Genomic DNA, 24792 nt, shown 5'->3' with positions numbered 1-24792 from the left:
AAAGGCCAGGCGGAACAGCTGTCTTGCAGGCCCTGCGGAAAGATGTCAAGTCCCGCAGGGCCCTGGTCTCTTGGGACAGAGCGTTCCACCAAGTCGGGGCCAGTACTGAAAAGGCCCTGGCCCTAGCTGAGACCAATCTAACCACCTTGCGACTTGGGACTGCCAAATAAATATTTTCCAGTCTCTTCTAAATGTATGTTCTTCTGGTTCTCTTATTCTATATGTTAAGTCTGCAAGCTATATGTTAAGTCCAGTCGTGGCCGACTCTGGGGTTGCGGCGCTCATCTCGCTTTACTGGCCGAGGGAGCTGGCGTCCAGCTTCCGGGTCATGTGGCCAGCAGGACTAAGCCGCTTCTGGCGAACCAGAGCAGCGCACGGAAACGCCGTTTACCTTCCCGCCGGAGCGGTACCTATTTATCTACTTGCACTTCATGCTTTCAAACTGCTAGGTTGGCAGGAGCTGGAACAGAGGAACGGGAGCTCACCCCTTCACGGGGATTCGAACCGCCAACCTTCTGATCAGCAAGTCCTAGGCTTTGTGGTTTAACCCACAAGCGCCACCCACGTCCCTTTTGTTAGCAAGCCTGGTCGGAGTTAAATAGCATCTTAAGGACCCACACTAAAACCCCCTGATGCCTGAAGCCGCCGCAAACAACGTCACCGCCCCAAACCTGTTTCCCGCAACCCCCTGCCCCTGTCGGAACTCCGCTCGGCCAAGCCGATAAGGCCTCTCTTCCTCCGAGCTGAGCCTCTGAAATCGCCTCCGACGTGTTTAATGACCTGAGCCTTTGATAAGACCTCAAGCACATTCTATCCAGCAGGGTTCCCAGCACAGGGAAGGATGAGATAGTATGAGCTACATTTTAAAGAGTTTTATTTCTAAACTACGCAGAACAGAAAGGACATCCTCTCTCTATGAAAGCAGAGAGCAACTGAACAAAGGAACCAGGAAACCAGGAACGCCACATCCGTCTCTAGTCTCCCGTGAGACTTCCAATAGCCTGGACTGTCTCTGGTGAGGAGATTTCACCCCTCCCATATCCAAGAATCTGCTGATGTTCTCTGCTGATTCTCCAGAGAGGAGGGGGCGGTTTCTGCTCTCTACTTATTTGGCTCCACCTCACATCAAAGAGAGAGAGAGACTGAGTGTTAGAGAGAGATCGTATGTATAGATAAGGTTGCTGCTAAGAGCAGCTGCAGACACTCAGTGCAGTGCAGCATTTTCGCTTAGACTCCATTTAGCTCTGTATATAGTTTGTATTATACAGTGGTGCCCCGCAAGACGAATGCCTCGCAAGACGGAAAACTCGATAGACGAAAGGGTTTTCCGTTTTGGAGGTGCTTCGCAAAACGAATTTCCTATGGGCTTGCTTCGCAAGACGACAATGCCTTGCGAGTTCCTGCAGGGTTTTTTTCCTCCCCCCCTTTTTCTAAGCCGCTAAGCCGCTTATCAGCTGATCTGATCAGCAGATAAGCCGCTAAAAGCCGCTAATAGCGCTAATCCGTCAATGGGCTTGCTTCGCAAGACGAAAAAACCGCTAGACGAAGAGAATCACAGAACGGATTCTTTTCGTCTTGCAAGGCACCACTGTAGTTGTGGATAGAATAAAGAAGATATTCTACAGAGCTGCTCTCCGAGTCATTTATGCTCTGCTATACTCTGCCGTACTCTGCTGTGCGACGACTGTCTTCTTGTTGGAGTGAATCCGGTGCTCACAACTCTAAGCTGTGAGTCCACAGCACTTTGACCAGTTCCTGTGCAGAAGGTGGTCTCTGGAAGTGCTACTCAGCTCGCCTAGCCCAGTCGGGGCTGAAGTGTGTGAGTCCAGTTAGTGGGACTGGCTCAAGGGCAATGCTGACATCTGGAACGTAAACACAGTCCTGTGACTCCAAGCAGCTGCTCAGAAACCAACAACCCCTACTTACCTGTGTCATCCACAATAGTAGCCTGAGCTGCCTGTCCGTACAGGTCCACCACGGCGTAGATGTTGGGCGGGACATTCCACGCGGCAGGGCCCTGCGCCACCCCATTGACAAAGAAGTGCAACGTCCCGTCTTCCTTGCGCACGACGCCCACAGTGTCTCCTGCCTGAGGGAGGGAGGAAGAAGAAAAATCAGGCAGGACAAAAGAGGGAGGGGGCTTCCAGAATTTGAGTCCCGCCCACCTAGTCCACCATCCTGTTCTCACAGCGGCCGACCAGATGCCCATCGTGGGAAACCTGTCAGCAGGATCTGTGCGCAAGAGCAACTCTCTCCTGTTGCAGGAATTTATGTATAGGTTGGGGGGGGGGTTGCCCCTCCAGCAGACATCATGCACATGCAGCCCATTACCAAAATCAGCACAGTCGCTTTTGTGACTTTTGTGATTTGTCCCCACAAAACACTTCATCACAGTTTCTTCCTGTCTATTCAAGGGGCCTCTACTGCACGATACCAAATGTAAGAATTCACTGATCAATGGATCTCTGTGCTGGCTCACTGGGAAAACTTCAGAAATTCATATAGACCTGTGAGCTCAGCTCCTCAGCAGCTCCTCTGCCTGAGAGATAATCCCTGGCATCCTGATACCTGAGTGCCAGACAGGTAGCCATTCCAGAAAGAACAAACCCAGATGAAGACAAAAGGGTGGGATTCACTTGGCTGGGAAACTGGGAAATGTAAATATCTTTTTTGTTTCACTTGATGGGTGTTTGGTGGAGGGCAAGGGGAACCATGGGGCAGGGTCCAGGATGCTCAGATTCCTGCCACCAGACCTCCCCTTTCATGATGTAACTGTGAAGTACAAGTGATGTAGTTTGGGGGGTGTAACATGGGGATGAGCAGCTAATAAAAGTTTGGGTCCTGTTAGCTAGGGATGATGGGAGCTGTAGTCCCAAAACATCTGGAGGGCCAAGTTTGCCTATGCCTGGACTAGAGGATCCTCAGGGTATGATCTATGAACATTTAGGGACCCAAGATTGAGAAAGGAGACCTTAGTATGCCTTAAAAAGTTGTTCTGAGTGGCGGTTTTAACTTTAAGCTGCTACAGTGGTACCTCGGGTTAAGAACTTAATTCGTCCCGGAAGTCCGTTCTTAACCTGAAACTGCTCTTAACCTGAAGCACCACTTCAGCTAATGGGGCCTCCTGCTGCTGCCGTGCTGCCGGAGCACGATTTCTGTTCTCATCCTGAAGCAAAGTTCTTAACCCGAGGTACTATTTCTGGGTTAGTGGAGTGTGTAACCTGAAGTGTATGTAACCCGAGATACCACTGTATTGTGCTTTTCGCCAGAAAATGACAATGATTTTAAATTATGTTTATTATATGTGAAAAAGATATACTCTAAAAAATAAAATAAGCCCATTTTTTTTCCTTTTCAAGCAGTAAGAGATCTCCTTAGCTTTACTGGAGTTGCAGATAGAGAACCTTTGCTGAGTTCGAATCTGGAGACCAGTCATACCTGCTTCTGTGATCTCCCTTCTCTAATGCAAGGGGCTGAACATTGTTTGATTTGATTTTCTACATTTCCGTGCTGCTTTGGAATTCTATGTTGCAAAGCTGCTTACAAATGATAATTAACGACAAAGCAATAGAGTATCACAAATACAACGTAAATCATGTGTAGAAGTAAACCCCACAGGTTCTGAATACTTCTTGTCTATTATTATTGTAGTAGTTATTTCCCCCCCTCAAAAAAACTCACCTTCAAGCGGTCCAGGTTGTGGCCGTATTCGTCCAAGATGGTTGTTCCATTGTGCATCACCCCGTTCCCCGTCATCATCCAGGTACCTGTGGGAGGTCAGGAGGGAGACAGGAGAACGGACAAGTGAGAAAGGATGGAGAAGGAGACTTCGAATCCCAGGAATTCATTTACAAGAAAGTCCGCAAACCAAACAGGTTTCTAGTCCTCATGATCAGCAAAATGAAAAAAACGGGACCATGCAGATCCATCGAGTTTTCCTGGGTTGCCATAAGGCTGCAATTGGTGCCCATCTACTACCAAGCCAGGACTAAGTTTTAATAAATTAAATAAGCTAATAAATTGTATTGATTTGCAAAGCCCTGAACCACTTAATAATAATAAAAATAAATAATAATAATGATGATAATTTTTATTTATACCCTGCCCTCCCCAGCCAAGGCCAGGCTCAGGGCGGCTAACAAGCAATAATAAAAACAAGATGAATGAATACAACTCAAAAACAAGATTAAAATACAACAATTGAAATATTGAAACATTAAAATATTAAAATGCAGCCTCATCACAGGAGGAGAAAGGAAAAAGAAAAAAGGTCTTAGGTCCGGGAGACTGCCAGAACCCTTCCATCTCTGCTTGACCACCGAGATAATCTGTGGCAGCATCGCTGGGCATACCCCGAAGTCGGCGAAGCCCGTTTGATGACAACAATGACAAACTGAGCCTTCAGTGTCATCGGCCCAGTCCTGAGGAACCCTCTGCCACCAGATTCAGCAGGCGACTTCTGTGCCAACTTTTAAAACGCCTGCTGAAAACGTTACAGTGGTACTTCAGTTTACGAACTTAATCCGTTCCGGAAGTCCGTTCTTAAACCGAAATTGTTCTTAAACCGAGGCGTGCTTTCCCTAACGAGGCCTCCTGCCGCTGGTGCCCTTACACTGTTTGGATTCCGTTCTTAGACCGAGGCAACGTTTGCAAACCAGGACACTATTTCCAGTTTTGCAGAGTTCATAAACCAAATCGTTAGTTAACAGGGCTGTTCTTAAATCAAGGTTCCACTGTATTTTTTACCTCGCAAGGCCTGTGCTGGAAATTAAGACTGCATCCTTCCGCGATGGTTAACCAATGTCTCTTTTTAACTTTTGACAGTTAACACTTCAGACTAAATACACAAGACCCTCCCATCTCCCCCTTGAGAAACAGATGGGGGATTAAGCGTTGGAAAAGAGAAGTGGGGGACTCCCTCACCCCCAAGACACAGAAGCAAGAAAAGCTGAAATGAACGGGGAAAAATGTTTAAGCCTTTCTTTTGGGAATTTTAAGTGCCGAAATCCCAAGGGAGCAGAAAAGACTATTTATGCACGCACCCACGGCTGCGTGATTGCTACTAGCCCAGAGGTGGAAAGAAGAAAAAGTCTCAACCGGAGAAGAATGGCAGATCAAGTTGATGGATTATGCGGAAATGGCAAAAATGACTGGAAGAATCAGAAATCAGGAAGAACGAAATTTTAATAATGGGGAAAATTTATAATTTATCTGAAAAAATCATTGTAAACAGTTAAAAACGTTAGTAGGAGTGGAATAACACTTGGTGAATTTTGGATATAATGGAGATGTAAAAGATTTGGATTATTATAAAATATGCAGGAGGAAAGGACTAACGATAGGGCCTACAAAGAGGAGAACGGAAGCCCTGGAGATTCTGGGGAATCTTGTTTCTATATTGTATGTTGATATGTGATTGTAAAATTTTAATTTGAAAAACCCAAATAAGTAAATTTACAAAACAAGAGCGCTAAACTTGGAGGAGGTGCTGTTCCCACCACGGCCACTAGGAGGCCCCAGCGGCGAGAGGGCCTCTCACCTGATCGCAGGTTGGTCATGGTGGACGGCAGCTGCAGGTAAGTGGGGTTGTGGGTGGTGACACCAATCTCGATGGAGCCGGCCCACTTGTCCACCATCTTGTCGATGCGCACCTGGAAGACCTCGCCGTTGCGCAGCGGCCGGTTGCTGAGGACCACGCCGTGGTTGAAATCGTCGGTGGCGCTGGAGGGATGAGAGCGCCGGTAAAGAGCGGCCACAGTTGGAGGGGCTTGTCAAAGATCAGGGCTGAGAGCGGCTGGCTCTGGGGAGCAGCCCTGCTTACAAACATGCCTTGTGCAGGGGTCGGAATACAGTGGTACCTCAGGTTAAGAACTTAATTCGTTCCGGAGGTCCGTTCTTAACCTGAAACTGTTCTTAACCTGAAGCACCACTTTAGCTAATGGGGCCTCCCAATGCCGCCGCACGATTTCTGTTCTCATCCTGAAGCCAAGTTCTTAACCCGAGGTACTATTTCTGGGTTAGCGGAGTCTGTAACCTGAAGCGTCTGTAACCCGAGGTACCACTGTACAGGTCCTTCTGCTTCAAGTACTATCTCCACCAGGGTTTCTACAACTCAGGCCCCCAGGTGTTGTTGGACTACAACTCCCATAACCCCTGACCGCTGGTTCTGCCAGACTGAGGTTGAATCCTGACAAGACAGAAGTACTGCTTTTGGGGGGGACAGGGGGAGGCAGGTGTGGGGGATTCCCTGGTCCTGAATGGGGCAATTGTGCCCCTGAAGGACCAGGTACGCAGCCTGGGAGTCATTTTGGACTCACAGCTGTCCATGGAGGCACAGGTCAGTTCTGTGCCCAGGGCAGCTGTCTACCAGCTCCATCTGGTACGCAGGATGAGACCCTATCTGCCTGCGGACTGCCTCGCCAGAGTGGTGCACGCTCTGGTTATCTCTCGCTTGGACTACTGCAATGCGCTCTACGTGGGGCTACCTTTGAAGGTGACCCGGAAACTACAATTAATCCAGAATGCGGCAGCCAGACTGGTGACTGGGAGCGGCCGCCGAGACCACATAACACCAGTCTTGAAAGACCTACATTGGCTCCCAGTACGTTTCCAAGCACAATTCAAAGTGTTGGTGCTGAGCTTGAAAGCCCTAAACGGCCTCAAAAGCCCAGTATCCCTGAAGGAGCGTCTCCACCCCCATCATTCAGTCCGGACACTGAGGTCCAGCTCCGAGGGCCTTCTGGCGGTTCCCTCACTGCGAGAAGTGAGGTTACAGGGAACCAGGCAGAGGGCCTTCTCGGTGGTGGCACCCTCCCTGTGGAACGCCCTCCCACTAGATGTCAAGGAAATAAACAACTACCTGACTTTTAGAAGAAATCTGAAGGCAGCCCTGTTTAGGGAAGTTTTTAATGTTTGATGTTTTATCGTGTTTTTAATATCCTGTTGGAAGCTGACCAGAGTGGATGGGGAAACCCAGCCAGATGGGTGGGGTATAAATAACAAATTATTATAATATTATTATGATGGGTAAAAAGGTAAAGGGACCCATGACCATTAGGTCCAGTCGTGGCCGACTCTGGGGTTGCGGCGCTCATCTCGCTTTATTGGGTGAGGGAGCCGGCGTCCAGTTTCCAGGTCATGTGGCCAGCATGACTAAGCCACTTCTGGCGAACCAGAGCAGCGCACGGAAACGCCGTTTACCTTCCCGCCGGAGCAGTACCTATTTATCTACTTGCACTTTGACGTGCTTTCGAACTGCTAGGTGGGCAGGAGCAGGGACCGAGCAACGGGAGCTCACCCCATCGCGGGGATTCGAACCGCCGACCTTCTGATCGGCAAGCCCTAGGCTTTGTGGTTTAACCCACAGCGCCACCCGCATCCCTTATTATGATGGGAGTTGCAGTCAAACAACAGCTGGAGTTTGGGCTGGGAGGGACCCCCGTCCGCCAAACCTGGAGAGGCGGTCACTGCGTTAGAGACACCAGCTGTGTGTCTTGGCGCAAGGCAGCCCCCTCCGTCCCTGGGGGAAGAAGGGCTTCGCGGCACGTACTGGGGGCGCAGGGCGGTTCGTCCCTCGTTGATGATGGCGGCCTTCTGCCCGCAATTCGGGTGGAAGAGGAGGCGCTCCGGTTCCGGCTCGCTACCTGTGGCATCGATGGCGCGACGCCCGACGTCCGGCGAGAGAGCCCTCATGATGGCGTTGTTGCGCCGGAGGCGGTCGCTGTGGTTGTGGTTGTGCACGATGGTGACCTTCACGGCCATGCCGTAGAGGTCCACCACACCATAGACCACGAGTGGGGTGAGGGTGGTCGCCACGCCTGGAAGGAAGCGGGGAGAGAATGGATCTGGACCACGCAGGAGGAGGAGGCGGCAGCATGCGGGGCATAGAGCTGCTGCACAGATCAAGGCCAGCAATTGTCGGGCAAGATCCAGTGCCCCTTGGTGTCTGACCCTTTACAAAATGAGCTAGCTTTATTCTCATTCAGTTCAGAGTTCAATTCAAGTCCCTCCAAATTACCATTGGCAAAACAAAAACCTAGTTTATAAAACAGCTTCCCTCTCAACGCCACCCCTCCCTTGGCCTCAACATTGCCCTAATCCCCGTATTTATGGGACAGCCTCTCCTGGTCTGCCCCGCAGAGGACCTTAAGGTCCATGAATAATCATAGTTTATAGGTCCTGGGCCCTAAGGAAGTCGATTACCCTCCACCGGGGCCAGGGCCTTCTCAGTGATGGCTCCGACCTGGTGGAACGCTCTGTCCCATGAGACCAGGGCCCTGCAGGACTTGATCTCCTTCTGCAGGGCCTGTAAGACAGAGCTATTCCGCCTGGCTTTCAATTTGAACTTAGCCTGATCTTTTATTTCCCTTCCTTCCTTTTTATGAAGATTACCCGCTCTGGGATCCCACAGCTAATTCTCCTCGCCGGCCCAAATAGGACTAACTTAGCCAGCTAGCTAGCCAGCTTAGTCATCTAATGTTTATTGGATGGATTTCCCCCCTAAATTGATTTTTGAATTCTGAATTTATTGTTACTCTCGTTTTATACTGTATTTTATGCTGGGTTTATTTGTTGCATCAATTAAGTGTTTTAAATTTGCTGCTAGCCGCCCTGAGCCCAGTTTTCTGAACCGGGAAGGGCGGGGTATAAATAAAAAAAGATTCACAATACAATGGGAATACAGATGGGAAACGGCTATGTATTGTGAGTAATTATCTACTTTTAAAAATTTTCACCTATGATCTTTTTCTTTTAGTTCTTTATTTTTTCTTTGTTTTTTTCTTTTTTCTGATATCTTATCTTTCATTTCACTGCTTTATTGTGAATAGCATTTTATAGAGGTATAAATAACTGCAAATATGAAAAGAGACAAAATATTCTCTAATTTTTTTCCCTTGGTTATATGTATTTTCTTTTTCTTTTGTATTTTCTTTTGTTGTAAATATGTAGGTTTTATAATTTGTACTTAATAAAAATTAATTATTATTATTATTATTATTATTATTTCCTAGACCTCATGATCACACTGACCTTGGTCGATGCCGTTGATGTAAAAGTGAAGAGCGTTATTGGACTTCCTGGTCAAGCCGATGTGGTCTCCTTCCTGCAGAAACAGAGAGGCGATAGAGGGTGGATTTCTGGGGATAGTGGAAAGGAGTTGAAGTCCCCACAAGGACCGGGGATGGGGTCACACTCAGCTCACCTGCAGCTCGTCCAGACTGAACTCGCAGTACTCTCGCCGCGTCCCCTTCCCATTGGTCAGGATGCCACAGCCGCTCATCATGATGGTTCCTGGGTGGGGATGACAAGAGGCAGGACTCAGGAGCCTGATTGGCTGCCGATGGAGCCGGGTACCAACTCATCCCCTCTGGAGTCAAATGCAGGTCCTTGGTGCTTCTGTAGCACGAACACCTGTATACCTGAAGGAGCGTCTCCACCCCCATCGTTCAGCCCGGACACTGAGGTCCAGCTCCGAGGGCCTTCTGGCGGTTCCCTCATTGCGAGAAGTGAGGTTTGCAGGGAACCAAGACAGAGGGCCTTCTCGGTGGTGGCGCCCGCCCAGTGGAACGCCCTCCCACCAGGTGTCAAGGAAATAAGCAGCTATCTTCTCTTTAAAAGACATCTGAAGGCAGCCCTGTTTAGGGAAGTTTTTAATATTTAATGCTGTATTGTTTTTAACACTCGATTGGAAGCCACCCAGAGTGGCTGGGGAAAGTCAGCCAGATGGGCGGGGTATAAATAATAATTATTATTATTATTATTATTATTATTATTATTATTATTATTACTACTACTACTACTACTAGCAGTGATGAGATTGGCTACCACATCAGATTCAAAGTATATAAAGACCTTTAGCAACCTGGGAGCAGTTTACCTGTGAAATCATCATTGCCCCATCTATGCCCACTTGACTGCTTCGATCTGTGGGTTCCACATCAATGCCTGCTTCACAACCATCATAATTGTAATAATATTTTCATTATTTATATGCCACCCACCTGACTGGGCTGCCCCCAGCCACTCTGGGCAGCTGCCAACAAAGTATTAAAGACACAACAAAACATCAAACATTAATAAAACAAAAACTTCCCTATACAGGGCTGCCTTCATTTGTCTTCTGAAAGAAACACCAGTCTCCTAGTGAGGAAGCGTCTACACTGTGGAACTCACTGCCTATTGATACTCTTCTAGGCAGCTGATAAAAACATTTTTGTTTAGACAAGCCTACCCAGTTATCTAGAAGGCTGTGTGCTTTAATCTGATTTCAAATCAGGTTAAATTGCTGATTTCAAATTTCTGGAATGTTTCGAGTCTTGAAAACAACTATTCTTTTACCGACAATTTTACTGTTTTTCTTACAACCGAGTGGCGTCCCAACCTTATGGCGCTGCTAAAAATAAACAAACTCTCCATGCTGCAGTAGTGCTACAGAAGCCTTGTTAGAAACAGCCAGTTCCTCTCCTGCCCTTCCTCTCCCACAAACCCCGACAGAATGAGCGAGGGGGCTTACCTGAACGCAGGTTGGTCATGGTGGCTGGGTACTCCAGGTTGTTAGGATTGTGGGTAGTGACCCCGATTTCAATGGATCCCGACCACTTGTCCACTAGCTTGTCGATTCGGATCTGGAAGAAGCAGCAGAGCCGTCAGTCATTTTTGACGCCCAGGGACCTAGTCCTCTTCCCCATCCCTGGCCCGTCTCACCCTGGGACCTGTATCTCTCTTGATGCCTTCTGTCCATCTCCTCCCCACTTCCGGCACCTAAATCAGCCTCCCCCTAAACTGCGTCCTTCCAGCTGTTTCGGACTACAGCTGCCATCAGACTCCCATCCCTGGACAGCGCACAGTTTGACAGCTGTGATTCAAAACAGCTGGAGTGACTCAGGGTTGGGGAAGGCTTGCTAGACCACAATACCCATTGTGCCCGACCACCGGATATGCTGGCATGGGGGCTGATGGGAGCTGGAGTCTAGCAACATCGAGAGACTCCTTCGTTCTGGAGGTCCGTTCTTAACCTGAAACTGTTCTTAACCTGAGGCACCACTTTAGCTAATGGGGCCTCCTGCTGCCGCCGGAGCACAATTTCTGTTCTCATCCTGAAGCAAAGTTCTTAACCTGAAGCACTATTTCTGGGTTAGCGGAGTCTGTAACCTGAAGCGTATGTAACCCGAGGTACCACTGTAACCTATTAAATTTCAAAAGCTTAGGTCCAGTCGCAGACGACTCTGGGGTTGAAGTGCTCATCTCCCTTTACTGGCCGAGGGAGCCGGCATACAGCTTCCGGGATTCAAACCACCAACCTTCTGATCAGCAAGTCCTAGGCTCTGTGGTTTAACCCACAGTGCCACCCACGTCCCAGGGGATATGATAGCCACCTTCAAATATCTGAAGGGCCATCACATGGAAGATGGAGCAGGCTTGTTTCCCAGACCAATGAATCCAAATGACAAGAAAGGAGAGTGCAACCAAACTTCAGGAAGTCTCCTCTCAGGACTTTAATTCTGAGCAATCAAAGACTGCGCCTCCACGTGACCAACCTCTCCTCCACCCATTTCACGCCTCTTCTGGTTCTGGGAGACATGGGAGGAAGGGAGCTGGTCGCAGCAGGAGGGGGAGACACTATTCATCAGCCTGACTCACTTCTGCCCCTTGATCTCCCCCTCCTCTCCTGCTCCCGTTTCTGCCTCCGATTCCGGACTTCTCTCTGCCCCCAATTCTCCCCTTCTCACCTCAAACATCTCGTTGTCCCGGAGCGGACGGTTGGTCATGACGACGCCGTTGTTGAACTCGTCCAGCGGGCGCCTCCGCTCAGCCGTCTTGTTGTTGTTGCTGAGCTTGATGAGGGTGCCGCACTTTTCGTGGAAGAGGAGGGCGTCGTTTGAGGTCATGGGGGGTGCTCCACAGGAGGCAGAGTCTGAGGGCGGGCTGCCCAGGCTGACGTTCAGCAGGCTGCCGTTGTAGGCCGACAGGATGGCGTTGCTCACGACCTCCGACAGCTCCATGCTGGAGAACCCTGCAGGCCGGAAGAAGAGGAGTTTGGGTTTGATATCCCGCTTTATCACTACCTGAAGGAGTCTCAAAGCGGCTCACATTCTCCTTTCCCTTCCTCCCCCACAACAAACACTCTGTGAGGTGCGTGGGGCTGAGAGACTTCAGAGAAGTGTGACTGGCCCAAGGTCACCCAGCAGCTGCATGTGGAGGAGCGGAGACGCGAACCCGGTTCCCCAGATTATGAATCTACCGCTCTTAACCACTACACCACGCTGGCACCGGAGGAGGAGGAGGAGGAGGAGGAGGAGAGCGTTGTTAAGAAGGGAACAAGACCCTCTTTGGTACACACTCCAAAATAGCTCGCAAGGTCTCCTGTCCCAGGATGCTCAACACATCTACTGGAAGAAAAAGGACCCTGGAATTGCTAAGATCAGTCCGCGGGAAGGTAGCAGGTATTTCTTCATACACAGAGGAAAGGCCACCAAACACTGGGCAGTATCAAACGCCCTTTCCACACCGGGGGTCCCCAACGCATGCCCAACTACAGGGCCTCGTTTTGTTCTCAATGCCAATGGGGCAAAGAGCATAAGGAAAGCTGAATCAGGCCAATAACCCAGCATTTATTATTTTATTTTATTTATAAGCATCTCCCCACTTAAAGGTAAAGGTATCCCTGACCATAATAGTAATAATACTACTAATAATAATTATTATTTATTATTTATACCACACCCATCTGGCTGAGTTTCCCCAGCCACTCTGGGCGGCTTCCAACAGAACACTAAAATACAATAACCCATTAAACTTTAAAAGCTTAGGTCCAGTCGTGGCTGACTCTGGGGTTGCAGTGCTCATCTCACTTTATTGGACGAGGGAGCCGGCGTACAGCTTCCGGGTCATGTGGCCAGCAGGACTAAGCCGCTTCTGGCGAACCAGAGCAGTGCACGGAAACGCCGTTTACCTATTTATCTACTTGCACTTGATGTGCTTTCAAACGGCTAGGTGGGCACTGAGAACTTACGTGCAGTCAAATTGTGTGTGACCGCGTACATGCACAGCGTCGATAAATAAATCGATCTGAACTGCGAAAATAGTGCCAAAAGAGCAGGGAAATGGCTAGCAGTCCTGGGAGCCTTTGCAAGGGCAATCCCATGAGCCTTTGCACTGAACTTTTGGGCCTCTTCAAGGGGTTACAGATGGTTAAAGGGCATTTACAGGCTTCTTAGGCCCCCCCCCATATGCCATTTTGGGTAGACGCACGGTACCCAGGAGCATAACCCCTGCAGAAGTGGAGAGGTGCCTGTATTAAATGTGTTGTACACCACCCTTCAAGGGACGTGGGTGGCGCTCTGAATTAAACCACAGAGCCTAGGACTTGCCGATCAGAAGGTTGGCGGTTCGAATCCCCGCGACGGAGTAGGCTCCCGTTGCTTGGTCTCTGCTCCTGCCAACCTACTGGTTCGAAAGCACGTCATCCCCAGAGTCGGTCACGACTGGACCTAATGGTCAGGGGTCCCTTTACCTTTTATACCACCCTTCAGCTGTAGATCTCAGAGCAGTTCCTCAAGTCCAGCACCTTGATCTCACAGTGGCCACCCAGACACCCCCACGGGAAACCCACAAGTAGGACTTGAGTGCGAGCTCTCCCCCCTTGTGATTCACAGCAACTGGAACCCAGAGACAAGCTGCCTCCCAAACTGGAGGCAGAGCAGAGTCATTACGGCTAGTAGCCACAGGCAGCATTAATTTGTCTACGGCTATTAGCCATCAATATAGGGATGCAGGTGGCGCTGTGGGTTAAACCACAGAGCCTAGGACTTGCCGATCAGAAGGTCGGCAGTTCGAATCCCCGTGACGGGGTGAGCTCCTGTTGCTCGGTCCCTGCTCCTGCCAACCTAGCAGTTCGAAAGCACCTCAAAAGTGCAAGTAGATAAATAGGTACCGCTCCGGCGGGAAGGTAAACGCCGTTTCCGTGCGCTGCTCTGGTTTGCCAGAAGCGGCTTAGTCCTGCTGGCCACATGACCTAGTAGCTGTACGCCGGCTCCCTTGGCCAATAAAGCGAGATGAGCACTGCAACCCCAGAGTCGGTCACGACTGGACCAGTGATCAGGGGTCCCTTTACCTTTATTAGCCATCAATAGTCCTCTCCTTCTCCGTGACTTTGCCTCATCTTCTTTCAAAGCTGCCCACGTTGGTGGCTGCCACTGCTTCTTGTGGCGGCGAGTTCCACAGTCTGCTGTGTGAAGCATCTATTCCTTTAGGCCCTCCCAAATCTCCAGGCATGCTGCTGCAGTGGGTGGCCCCCAACATGATGGCCTGGGACTCGGGCTCAGCCTCGGAGCCAGAGGAGTCTCAGTCCGCACCGGATCCTTTGCCCCAGGCAGCATCTGAACCTAGTCTGGGGCCTGATCCTGAAGAGCCCCAGTCTGCACAGGTCCCCCTGCAACAAGCACCAGCTGGGCTGAGTCAGGGGCCTGAGCCTGCCCTGGCTCCAGATGCGGGGATGACCTCGTTGCCTCCAGCTGGGCCATCGCTTACTGCTGCTCCACTACCAGTTGGGTCAGGGGAGGCTGAGGCGGCCCCTGGGTCTAGGAACCCAGCAACGTCTCCAGAGCTGCAGAGACTGAGGTCTGAGAGAAGGAGAGACCTGAGTACTCGCAGGAGGAGTACTAGCCTTTGGCCGAGACAGGGAGGTGAGTCGCCGGGGGATCAGGACCGGCCGTTACCCTGATAAGAGATAAAAGGCTGCTGGACCCCGCCCCAAGTTGCGGGAGCAATGTTGCTGTTTGCCAGAACCTGCCTGCGATCCTGTGCCTGACCTTGCCTGGTTTCCTGCCTTGGCTCTGTTGGACTGACTCCTTGTGGAACCCTTGGATTTGGGACCGGACCTGGACTGTGTTCCTCGGGTGACCCCCAGGCCCAGGACACCCAAGTCCTCCAGAGCAGAAAGGAAATGCTCACCGTTCTCCGACTCCAGGCTGTTGGGAAATTTATCCGGCCGGTTCTGGTTGCAAGGCAGGTCCAGAGCTGCAAAATGAGGGGGAAAGGAGGTGAGGGATTTGACTCAACACCAGCTGCAATGTCCTCTAACTGCAGTGCACAGATCGCTCCGGCATTGCGAGAAGCCAAGCTACAGGGAACCAGGCAGAGGGCCTTCTCGGTGGTGGCGCCCGCCCTGTGGAACACCCTTCCAGCAGATGTCAAAGCGATAAACAACTACCTGACATTCAGAAGACATCTTAAGGCAGCCCTGTTCAGGGAAGCTTTTAACGTGTGATATTGTACTGTATTTTTGGTTTTTATGGAAGCCGCCCAGAGTGGCTGGGGAGGCCCGGCCAGATGGGCGGGGTATAAATAATAAATTATTATTATTATTATTATTATTTTCAGATTTGAAAATAAGGGATCAGCAGCCTCAAAACTAAGGGATCAGCAGCCTCACCTGTCCCGGGGACAGTCTACGGGATATCTAACAATCCAGAATAGCAGCGGGAAGCAGCAGGAAACGGCACTGGAATAAGGGAATTTCCCGCAAAAAAAGGGAAGGTTGACAGCTACGTATCAGGGCAACAACAACAGATCGACCCCCATGCTTCAGATCACGGCATATCTTTCTGCTCAAAGCACAGACAGTGGCTACAGCTCCAGGTGGTACATAGAGCACAACGAGAGCCCTGCCGAATCATGCCAGTGGCCCACCCAAGTCCAGTATCCTGTTCTCACATCGGCCACGCAGATGGCCCAATCGAAACCCTCAAACAGGATTCGAACACAAGATCCACACTCTCCCCTCCTGAGGTTTCCATCAGCTGGTACCCAGAATCACTGCTGCCTCCAAGCATAGCCAAATTGGCTAGTAGCCATTGATAACCTAACCCCCCCATGAATCTGCCTAATGCAATGCTAATCTAATATTAATCCAATATTACAGGCACTGGGCTGAGTCGCTTTCGCTTCTCATCTTGTCTCACCCTTAAGCAAGCAAGCCCAGCCCCAGGGAAAAGAACACAAAGCGAATTCCCCAGCTTCGCCGGCTGCGCAGCGACATCTCAGGAAATTCCTCCCAGGATTCATCCGAATCATCAAATTGTAGAGTCGGAAGGGACCCCAAGAGACAGTTTGGATAATTAAGGAATGTTGAATGATGTTGGATTGGAATTAAGTGGTTTTAAGCTGTAATTATGATAAAATTGTTTTCTTTTTTTTTTAAGAATGTGAAGTTATAATAATTTAAGATGCTGAGATAAGGATTTGCTGTATAAACAACTTAAACTGGGGATACAAGAAGGGGAGGTATGAGGAGGTCGGGGAAATAAGCTACAAGAAAATAAGCTGTGAAATGTATGTGTTTTTCATATTTTTATGTTTGTTTTTTCTTTTTTGTTTGTATAAAATTGGAAACTTTAATAAATATCTTATATAAAAAAAAGCCAGTTTGGATAGTTAGCCTTGGTGAAAACTTGACGTTTTCATCCCCCAAAAAGTTTTTGATTTGAGTTTCCATTGAAATGAGGATGCATTTTCATGTTTTAATGTTGTATTTTAATCTGAGTGTATCTGAAGAAGTGTGCATGCACACGAAAGCTCATACCAAGAACTAACTTAGTTGGTCTTTAAGGTGCTACTGGAAGGAATTTTTTTATTTATTTTAATCTTGTTTTTTAAGTTGTATCCCAATCAATTTGTTTTTATATCGGGTGTTAGCCGCCCTGAGCCCGGTCTTGGCTGGGGAGGGTGGGGTATAAATAATTTTTTTAATTATCTAGTCCAACCCCCCCAACCCCCTGCAATGTGGGAATCTCAGCTAACACATTCATGACATGATGAATTGTTGGGACTACAACTCCCATTGTTGTTGAATAATTGGATGCAACAATTTTTTAAAAAAGCAATTAACACCCAATGTGTGCAGAGGAGGGGCAAACAAGATGGGGGAAAAGAGAGTTTGGGAAATTCAGCTTGATGAGGAACAGTTCAGGGAGTTGGGGATGCTTAACATGGAGAAGAAGAGACAGAGCGGTGGCGTGGAAGCAGTGGCGTAGCGTGGGTTGTCAGCACCCGGGGCAAGGCAAGTAATTTGCGCCCCCTAACCCGTGGATTTGCGCCCCCTAACCCTAACCCCCAGATGTTGCGCCCAGTGCGGCCGGGCCCCCCCCTGCACCCCCCACGCTACGCCACTGCGTGGAAGCCAGCTTTGGGTATATGGAAGATGGAACAAGCTTGTTTTCTGCTTCTCTGGAAGGGGCGACTTCACCAAGAGATTCAAGTGGTAAGAAAAGAAATTCCAACTAAAGATTAGGAAGAACCTTCTGAGGGTAAGAGCTTTTCGACCCTGGAATGGTCTCTCTTAGGAGGTACAGTGGTACCTCAGGTTACAGACGCTTCAGGTTACAGACTCCGCTAACCCAGAAATAGTGCTTCAGGTTAAGAACTTTGCTTCAGGATGAGAACAGAAATCGTGCTCCGGCGGCGCGGCAGTAGCAGGAGCTAAAGTGGTGCTTCAGGTTAAGAACAGTTTCAGGTTAAGAACAGACCTCCGGAACGAATTAAGTACTTAACCCGAGGTTCCACTGTAATGGACTTTCCTTCCTTGGAGGTTTTTAAAGCGAGGCTGCCTGGCCGTCTGTTGAAATTGAAATGAAATACTTTATTGTCACTTGTACAACTTGTATACAGTGAAGCACCACTTTAGCTAATGGGCCCCCCTGCTGCTGCCGCACCGCCAGAGCACGATTTCTGTTCTCATCCTGAAGCAAAGTTCTTAACCTGAAGCACTATTTCTGGGTTAGCGGAGTCTGTAACCTGAAGCGTCTGTAACCCGAGGTACCGCTGTACATTTTTTTTCTGGCAAAGGGTGTTTAAGGAGATAACAGAAAACACTGGGTTAAAGCTGACCCAGAGTCCGGAGGTAGCATTGTTATCGATATACGATGGGGTGGAAGGTTCACAGGCTACGAAGGACTTGCTCACAAATTTACTGACGGCTGCACAAGTTGTTATAGCTAGTGGAAGGGCCAAGGGGAATATAAAATGGAAGAATGGTATCAAGAGGTGTGGGATATACCTATTTATGATAAATTAACATGTGCCATTAAGGTAAGACGGGGAATACGCAGGAGAAATGATTCTGAGGATACTGTATATGGAAGATGTTTGTAGAATTTGTAGTGTCAAAAAGGAAAGGAGTCAAACCAACGCAAGAGGTGTTGAGATTTTGGGAGGTTGGATAGTTACAATGGAATGGCCTCGGGGGTGTGGGGTTAACATTTTAATTCTTATTTATTTATGATTATTTCTTTGTCAAAATAAAAAATGAAATTGAAAAACAGAAAAGGGGGAAAGATAAGAATCATAGATTTGGAGGGGCACCAAGGTTCCTCTAGACCAGGCATGTCCAACAGGTAGATTGTGATCTACTGGTAGATTACTGGACGTCGGTGGTAGATCACTGGCTCCCCCCAAAGAAGCTCAGCAACTTTGGCTCCCCTAAAGAAAGCTTTACATCTTTGCCCTGAAGCCCCCAAAACAGGGCTTTCCTTCCTACGGGACTGCCTCTCCTGGTATGCCCCACGGAGGACCTTAAGGTCCACAAATGACAACACCTTGGAGGTCCCAAGCCACAAGGTGGTTAGATTGGTCTCAACTAGGGCCAGGGCCTTTTCAGCACTGGCCCCGACTTGGTGGAACGCTCTGTCCCAAGAGACCAGGGCCCTGCGGGACTTGACATCTTTCCGCAGGGCCTGTAAGACGGAGCTGTTCCGCCTGGCCTTTGGTTTGGACTCAGTCTGACCCTCATGTTTCCCTCCCCTTATGGTCTTGATCTGTGGCCTGCTTTTAAAATGAGGCTGCATTTTAAATGGTATTTCAATGCGTATTTTAAATTGGTTATTTTACCCCCTATTATTTATTTTTGGTAATTTTACCGGTGTTAGCCGCCCTGAGCCCAGCTCTGGCCGGGGAGGGCAGGGTATAAATAAAAATTTATTATTATTACTACAAAAAAAAAAGCTCAACTTTGACCCGAACCCCCCCAAAAAAACATGGATGGTTTTCCTTCCTAAAAAAAGCTCAACAACCTCGACCTGAACCCCAAAAAACAGGGTTTTCCTTCCGAAAAAAACTCAGATCACTGCCACCACGGGGATCAAACCTGCAACCTTGGCGTTATCAGCACCTCGGCCTCTAACCAACTGAGCCACCCAGCAGCCATTGGCCAAGCAGGTGAGCCGTTCCCCTGTACCTTCATCGTGCGCAACTGCCTCTTCCGCCTCCTCGGGGCTGCTGGGCACCACTGTGATCTGGGTGCACTTGCCGTACAGGTCCACCACGGCCCAGACGTGGAGGGGGATGCCGGTGGCGGCCACGCCGCAGTCCTGCCCGTTGACCCAGAGGCGCAGCTCCCCGTTGGCCGTGCGCTGGATCCCCACGCGGTCGCCCTCGCCCAGCTGGTCCAGATCCTGCCCATACTCCTCCAGGATAGAGCGCCCGTCCCGAAGCACCGAGCAGCCCGAGATGATCCAAGAGCCGCCCTTGAGGCCCGTGGCGCTGCTGGGGAAGTCGAGGTGGTTGGGGTCCAAGGCCGTCACGCCAATCTCGATGGAGCCGCTCCAGGAATTAACCTGCGGGAGGCAGAGAGCCGCGTTAGGAACTCATAGATATGGAAGCTAGCGGGCAAGCAGCCCCTTATTAAACCTGGGTGGTGGTCGCCATAACGGAATGGCTGTTTGCCAGGGGGTTGGAATGGATGACCTTTGGGGATCCAAACCCATCGATTCTACTCCATTGCGTGATTGTAAAGGTAAAGGCAGCCCTGTTTATGGAAGCTTTTAACATTTGATGTACTACAGTATTTTAATATTTTTGGGGAAGCCGTCCAGAGTGGCTGGGGAAGCCCAGCCAGATGGGCAGGGTATAAATAAATTAATTATTATTATTATTATTATTATTATTATTATTATTATTAGACCCCTGACCATTAAGTCCAGTCTCGGACGACTCTGGGGTTGCGGTGCTCATCTCGCTTTACTGGCCGAGGGAGCCGGCATCCAGCTTTCGGGTCATGTGGCCAGCAGGACTAAGCCGCTTCTGGCAAACCAGAGCAGCACACAGAAACACCATTCACCTTCCTGCCGAAGCGGTACCTATTGATCTACTTGCACTTTGACGTGCTTTCAAACTGCTTGATCTTAAAACAGGACCCCTGGATGGTTAAGTCCAGTCAAAGGCGACTATGGGGTTGCGGCGCTCATCTCACTTTCCGGCCGAGGGAGCCAGCGCTTGTCCGCAGACAGCTTCCCAGGTCATGTGGCCAGCATGACTAAACCGCTACCTGCGCAACGGGACACTGTGACGGAAACCAGAGATCACGGAAACGTCTTTTACCTTCCCGCCGGAGCAGTACCTATTTATCTACTTGCACTAGTGTGCTTTCGAACTGCTAGGTTGGCAGGAGCTGGGACCGAGAAACGGGAGCTCACCCCGTCGCGGGGATTCAAACCGCCAACCTTACGATCGGCAAGCCCAAGAGGCTCGGTGGTTTAGACCACAGCGTCACAGCGTCCCAGGTATGCAAGAAGGAGAAACACACACAGGGGAAATGGAAATAGTATTGACTATGGGCTAGGGCAGAGGTCTTTAAACGGTGGTTCGTGGGTTCCGTTTGGGTGGAACAGCTGCAGCAAACTCAAATACCGTGGATGCTCGGGTTGTGAATGTGATCCGTGCGGGATGCACATACGCAACCTGCAGCGTTCGCAACCCGCAGCGGCTCGTTTGTGCATGCGCGGGTTGTGATTCGGCGCTTCTGCACAAAGCACGACTTAGCACTTCTGCGCACGTGTAACTGCCAATACCCGGAAGTAACCCATTCCGGTACTTCCAGGTTTTGGCGGTCCGCACCCCGAAAAACGCCACCTGAAGCGTCTGTAACCCGAGGTATGACTGTATCTCTGCACTCAGCCCTACTCATTCATTGATGTGACAAGGGAGGCCTAAGATGACCAGCAAGGGGTCTGTGATTCGCACAGCAGTGCAGGTGCACAAGACATGCGCCTTTTGCTGTGCAGGAGTCAGCTGGCTCAAAGCGAGACGTCGGTTGGCAACCCGGTGCCTGGAAATCTCCGCACAGTAGCAAACCACGCGGGGAATTTCAAACACTGGCAGAAAGGAGGAGGAAGAGGAGATGAAGGCAGAGTCACCGCACCCCACAAAGGAAGACCCCGCTTTTGCTTACAACAGGGGCAGTAGCCAAGATGTCAGCCTCCTGCTGCTTTAGACTACAACGCCCATCATCCTTGACCACTGCCTGCGGCTGCTAGAGCCATAGCGTGGCGCAATGGGTCAGTGCGTCTGGCTGTTAACCAGAAGGTTAGTGGTTCAAGCCCACCCAGGGGTGCCTGAAGGCAGGATTCCTGAATTGCAGTGGGTTGGACTAGATGACCCTCGTGGGACCCTCCCTCTACTACTTATTTATTTTTATTTTACGTATGTACAACCCAACCCTCCCTGACTGCAGGTTGCAGAAATATATCAATGTATTGAAACAAGTACGGATTCTAATCAAAGGACCATACAAAATCATGGTACTCAACGGGTACAGCCCTTTCTCAAAGGAATAGCACTCTTAACGTGCACAGGGGTACTTCCTGAGCTGACAGGCTCAAGTCGACAGAGCCTGGAGAAACAGATCTCAGTTGGGATGTACAAAAAAAACCCTAAAAAAGGAGCCATTTCCCACCATATTATTTTATTTTAAATCTCACCCCCTCCCCAGCTCTCCTGAGCTACCTAGGAGAATTCTAATTTAGGAAGGAGAGAAGGAAAATGTTTAAAAATTGGGTATTGGGCCAGAATTAGCACCCTCTCTTTCTCTGCTCAGGAAATGATCACATCACAGCAGCTCTGGGTCAGACAGAAGGGCGACTCGTCCAGGGTCCTGCTTCCCCAAAGCAAAGACCACGTAGCACCTTGGAGGCAAACGCTCTCCTCCAGGCCAGGAAATAAAATTTGAAAAATTCCTTCCGGCTGCTCTGCCTTCGCTGAACCTGCCCACTTTCCCATCTGAGCTCATTCAAAACAAGCAATTGTGTTTGCTGCTTTGCAGGCTACCCGGGATTCAAAGGGAAGAGTGGACAGACAGAAACATTTCAAAATTTGCAAGCGGACAGAGCGCATCATAGTGCTCCTCTGCAGACAGATTAGCCCTTTCCTAGGATACGCCAATCCATGCCAACAGGTAAGATCAGAAGAGGCCTGCAGCTGATCAGGCCAACAAACCACCTAGTCCAGTCCTAGTGGCCACAAGTCTGAACACAAGAGCATTTACTGCGCGCCCCCTGCCCTGATTCCCAATAGCTGGTATTCCAAGACACACACCCCACCTCTGACAGTGGAGAGAGAATACTAAACCACTGTGGTTAGATGGCACTGATGGGCTATTTGTCTAATCCATTTTTAAAGTCATTCAGGTGTGTGAGCAACATGACCTCTTGTGGCAGTGAGTTCCATAGTTTAACAAAGCGCTGTGGGAAGGAGTACTTTTCTTTGTCTGCCCTGAACTGTTCAGCTTCCTGGTGTTATGAAAATGAGAAAAAAAAACTTTTCTCCACCTTCTGAACTTTTCCCAGCTCCACATTTTCTGAAGCGAGGCAGCCAGAACTGTACACAGTACTCCATAGGGGGTTGCAACTGAGATTTGCAAAACGGCATTATGATACATGTTGGATTTTAAATTTGCAGTCCCTTTGCTAAATGGAGACGCCATCCTCTCTTGTTTTCTTATGGCTCCAATTTGTCTACGGTACGCAGACATTGGCACTCACGATCGACGTTGATCTTAGAGAGAGTGATCATTCTCTCCATTCTCGGCCCTCACTGCTCTTGAACTCGGGACACGTGGCCCTTACTTCCCATAACCTGTTTCCCCTCTCAGTCACCTCTTGCCCCAGATGCCACTGTTCTCCCTTAGTGTAGCCCACCTCACAGGGTTGTTGTTAGGACCAGATGAAGGGGTGAGGACCATGAATACAGCCTCATATGTACCCCTGGAGCTCCCTTTCTTCTTGCTCCACACAGACCACAACAAAATCCACCTCCAGATACCTCCCTTTACCTCTCATATATTCCACCCCGCTCATCTCTGCACCCCACAGGCTGATCTCCCAGCCCCACACACCCCAGTTGCCACCAAATCACCCTCCACACACCCTGATCTTCCTTCTTCATCTTACCCTGCTTATTCTGCCCTTCTTCCCACCCACAGTTACCCCAACATGTCTCCCACTCACCCTGCTTCCCACTCCTCTGGTTGCCCCACCTGCACCCCAGTTGCCCCTCTCTCCCTCTGGCACCTGCCACACTGGGGGGGGGGGGATAACTGTGAGCTTTCCAACATAAAAACCCAGCTGAGCTCCCACCCCCCTCCCAGCCCAACCTTCTTCCTCCTTCTTACCTCAGCTATTCTTCCACCCCACCACCCTCCACATACCCTGATCTTCAACCTTCACCTACCCCCGTTATCTCCCCACTTACCCCTCACCTGGCCTCCACATACCCCACCCTTCACTCTTCTTAGCCCCCCAGTTACTTCAGTCACCCCCATCTCCTGATCTTCACCCTTCATCTTACCCCAGTTATCCCCTTACCCTCCACATACCCCACTCTTCTTACACCCCCCCCTGCCTACCCTGATCGTCAACCTTTCATCTTACCCATTGCCCCAGTTATCCCCCCCTCACTTACCCTCCAGTCACCCTACCCTCTGCATACCCTGATCTTCACCCTTCACCTTACCCCAGTTACCCCCCACAGCCTCCATGTACCTCACTCTTCACTCTTCTTACATCCCCCCACCCTCCACACCCCCTGATCTTCAACCTTTCATCTTACCCGTTACCCCAGTTACCTCCCACTTGCCGCACTCTTCCCTCTTCTTACCCCCCAGTCACCCCACCCCCTACCCTCTGCATGCCCTGATCTTCACCCTTCACCTTACCCCAGTTGCCCCCCGCAGCCTTCACTCTTCTTACACCCTCCACATCCCCTGATCTTCATCTTACCCCCCAGTTACCCCCCTCACATACCCTGATCTTCAACCTTTCATCCTACCACTGTTACCCCAGTTATCCCCCCCACTTATGCTCCCCTAACCCCACTCTTCACTCTTCTTACCCCCTGTCACCCCACCCCCCACCCTCCACATGCCCTGATCTTCAACCTTTCATCTTACCCCACAGTTACCCCAGTTACCCCCCTCACTCACCCTCCACATCCCCCCTCTTCTTACACCCCCACCCTCCACATACCCTGATCTTCAACCTTTCACCTTACCCCACAGTTACCCCCCTCACTCACCCTCCACATCCCCCCCTCTTCTCACACCCCCCACCCTCCGCCTACCCCGCTCTTCCCCCCCCCCTCACCTTCCTGTCGATGCGGACGGTGAAGACGGCGCCCGGGGCGAGGGGCTCCCTGCTGAGGACGAGCCCGTGGTTGAACTCCTGGCCGGGCTGCGAGCGGGCGGCGCTGCGGCCGCCCCGAGACACCGTCACCAGCCGCCCCGTGCGAGGGTGCAGCAGCGGCAGAGGCGCCGAAGAGAGGCCCGCGCCGGGCCCCGCCGCCGCCCGCTCCCCGCCGCCGCCCGGGCCCAGCATCCCGCCCCCCGGTGGACCAGGCCGCCCCCTCCGCCGCCGCCGCCGCCTCCCCCCCACCCACGGCGGAGGCACCAGGGCGCACAGCCGCGCGCGACGGACGGCCGCGCTTTACGGCACAGGGGCATGCCTCCGCCGGCCCGCTTGGCGGCAG

The 24792-nt window shown here is 50.5% G+C and overlaps 1 protein-coding gene across 1 annotated transcript in view; it reads right to left on the bottom strand.

Moving 5' to 3' along the window:
• Positions 1 to 24656, bottom strand: part of NEURL4 (neuralized E3 ubiquitin protein ligase 4) — a 56240-nt gene extending 31584 nt beyond the window's left edge. Inside the window, exons 1-11 of the mRNA XM_083472489.1 lie at positions 24411 to 24656; positions 19232 to 19610; positions 14953 to 15018; positions 11730 to 12013; positions 10514 to 10625; positions 9203 to 9291; positions 9031 to 9103; positions 7550 to 7817; positions 5540 to 5721; positions 3682 to 3767; positions 1927 to 2089 (exon numbers count right to left, since the gene is read on the bottom strand). Of these exons, the coding sequence (XP_083328615.1) occupies positions 1927 to 2089; positions 3682 to 3767; positions 5540 to 5721; positions 7550 to 7817; positions 9031 to 9103; positions 9203 to 9291; positions 10514 to 10625; positions 11730 to 12013; positions 14953 to 15018; positions 19232 to 19610; positions 24411 to 24641 (1933 nt within the window). The 5' untranslated portion in view covers positions 24642 to 24656. The remainder of the gene's footprint in view (positions 1 to 1926; positions 2090 to 3681; positions 3768 to 5539; positions 5722 to 7549; positions 7818 to 9030; positions 9104 to 9202; positions 9292 to 10513; positions 10626 to 11729; positions 12014 to 14952; positions 15019 to 19231; positions 19611 to 24410) is intronic.
• Positions 24657 to 24792: the final 136 nt, after the last annotated feature.

This window comes from Podarcis liolepis (assembly GCF_965112155.1).
Source record: "Podarcis liolepis genome assembly, chromosome: 13".
Taxonomy (NCBI): Eukaryota; Metazoa; Chordata; class Lepidosauria; order Squamata; family Lacertidae; genus Podarcis; species Podarcis liolepis.
The sequence above is the reverse complement of the archived record's forward strand: the minus strand, read 5'-3'. Positions and strand labels throughout refer to the sequence as shown.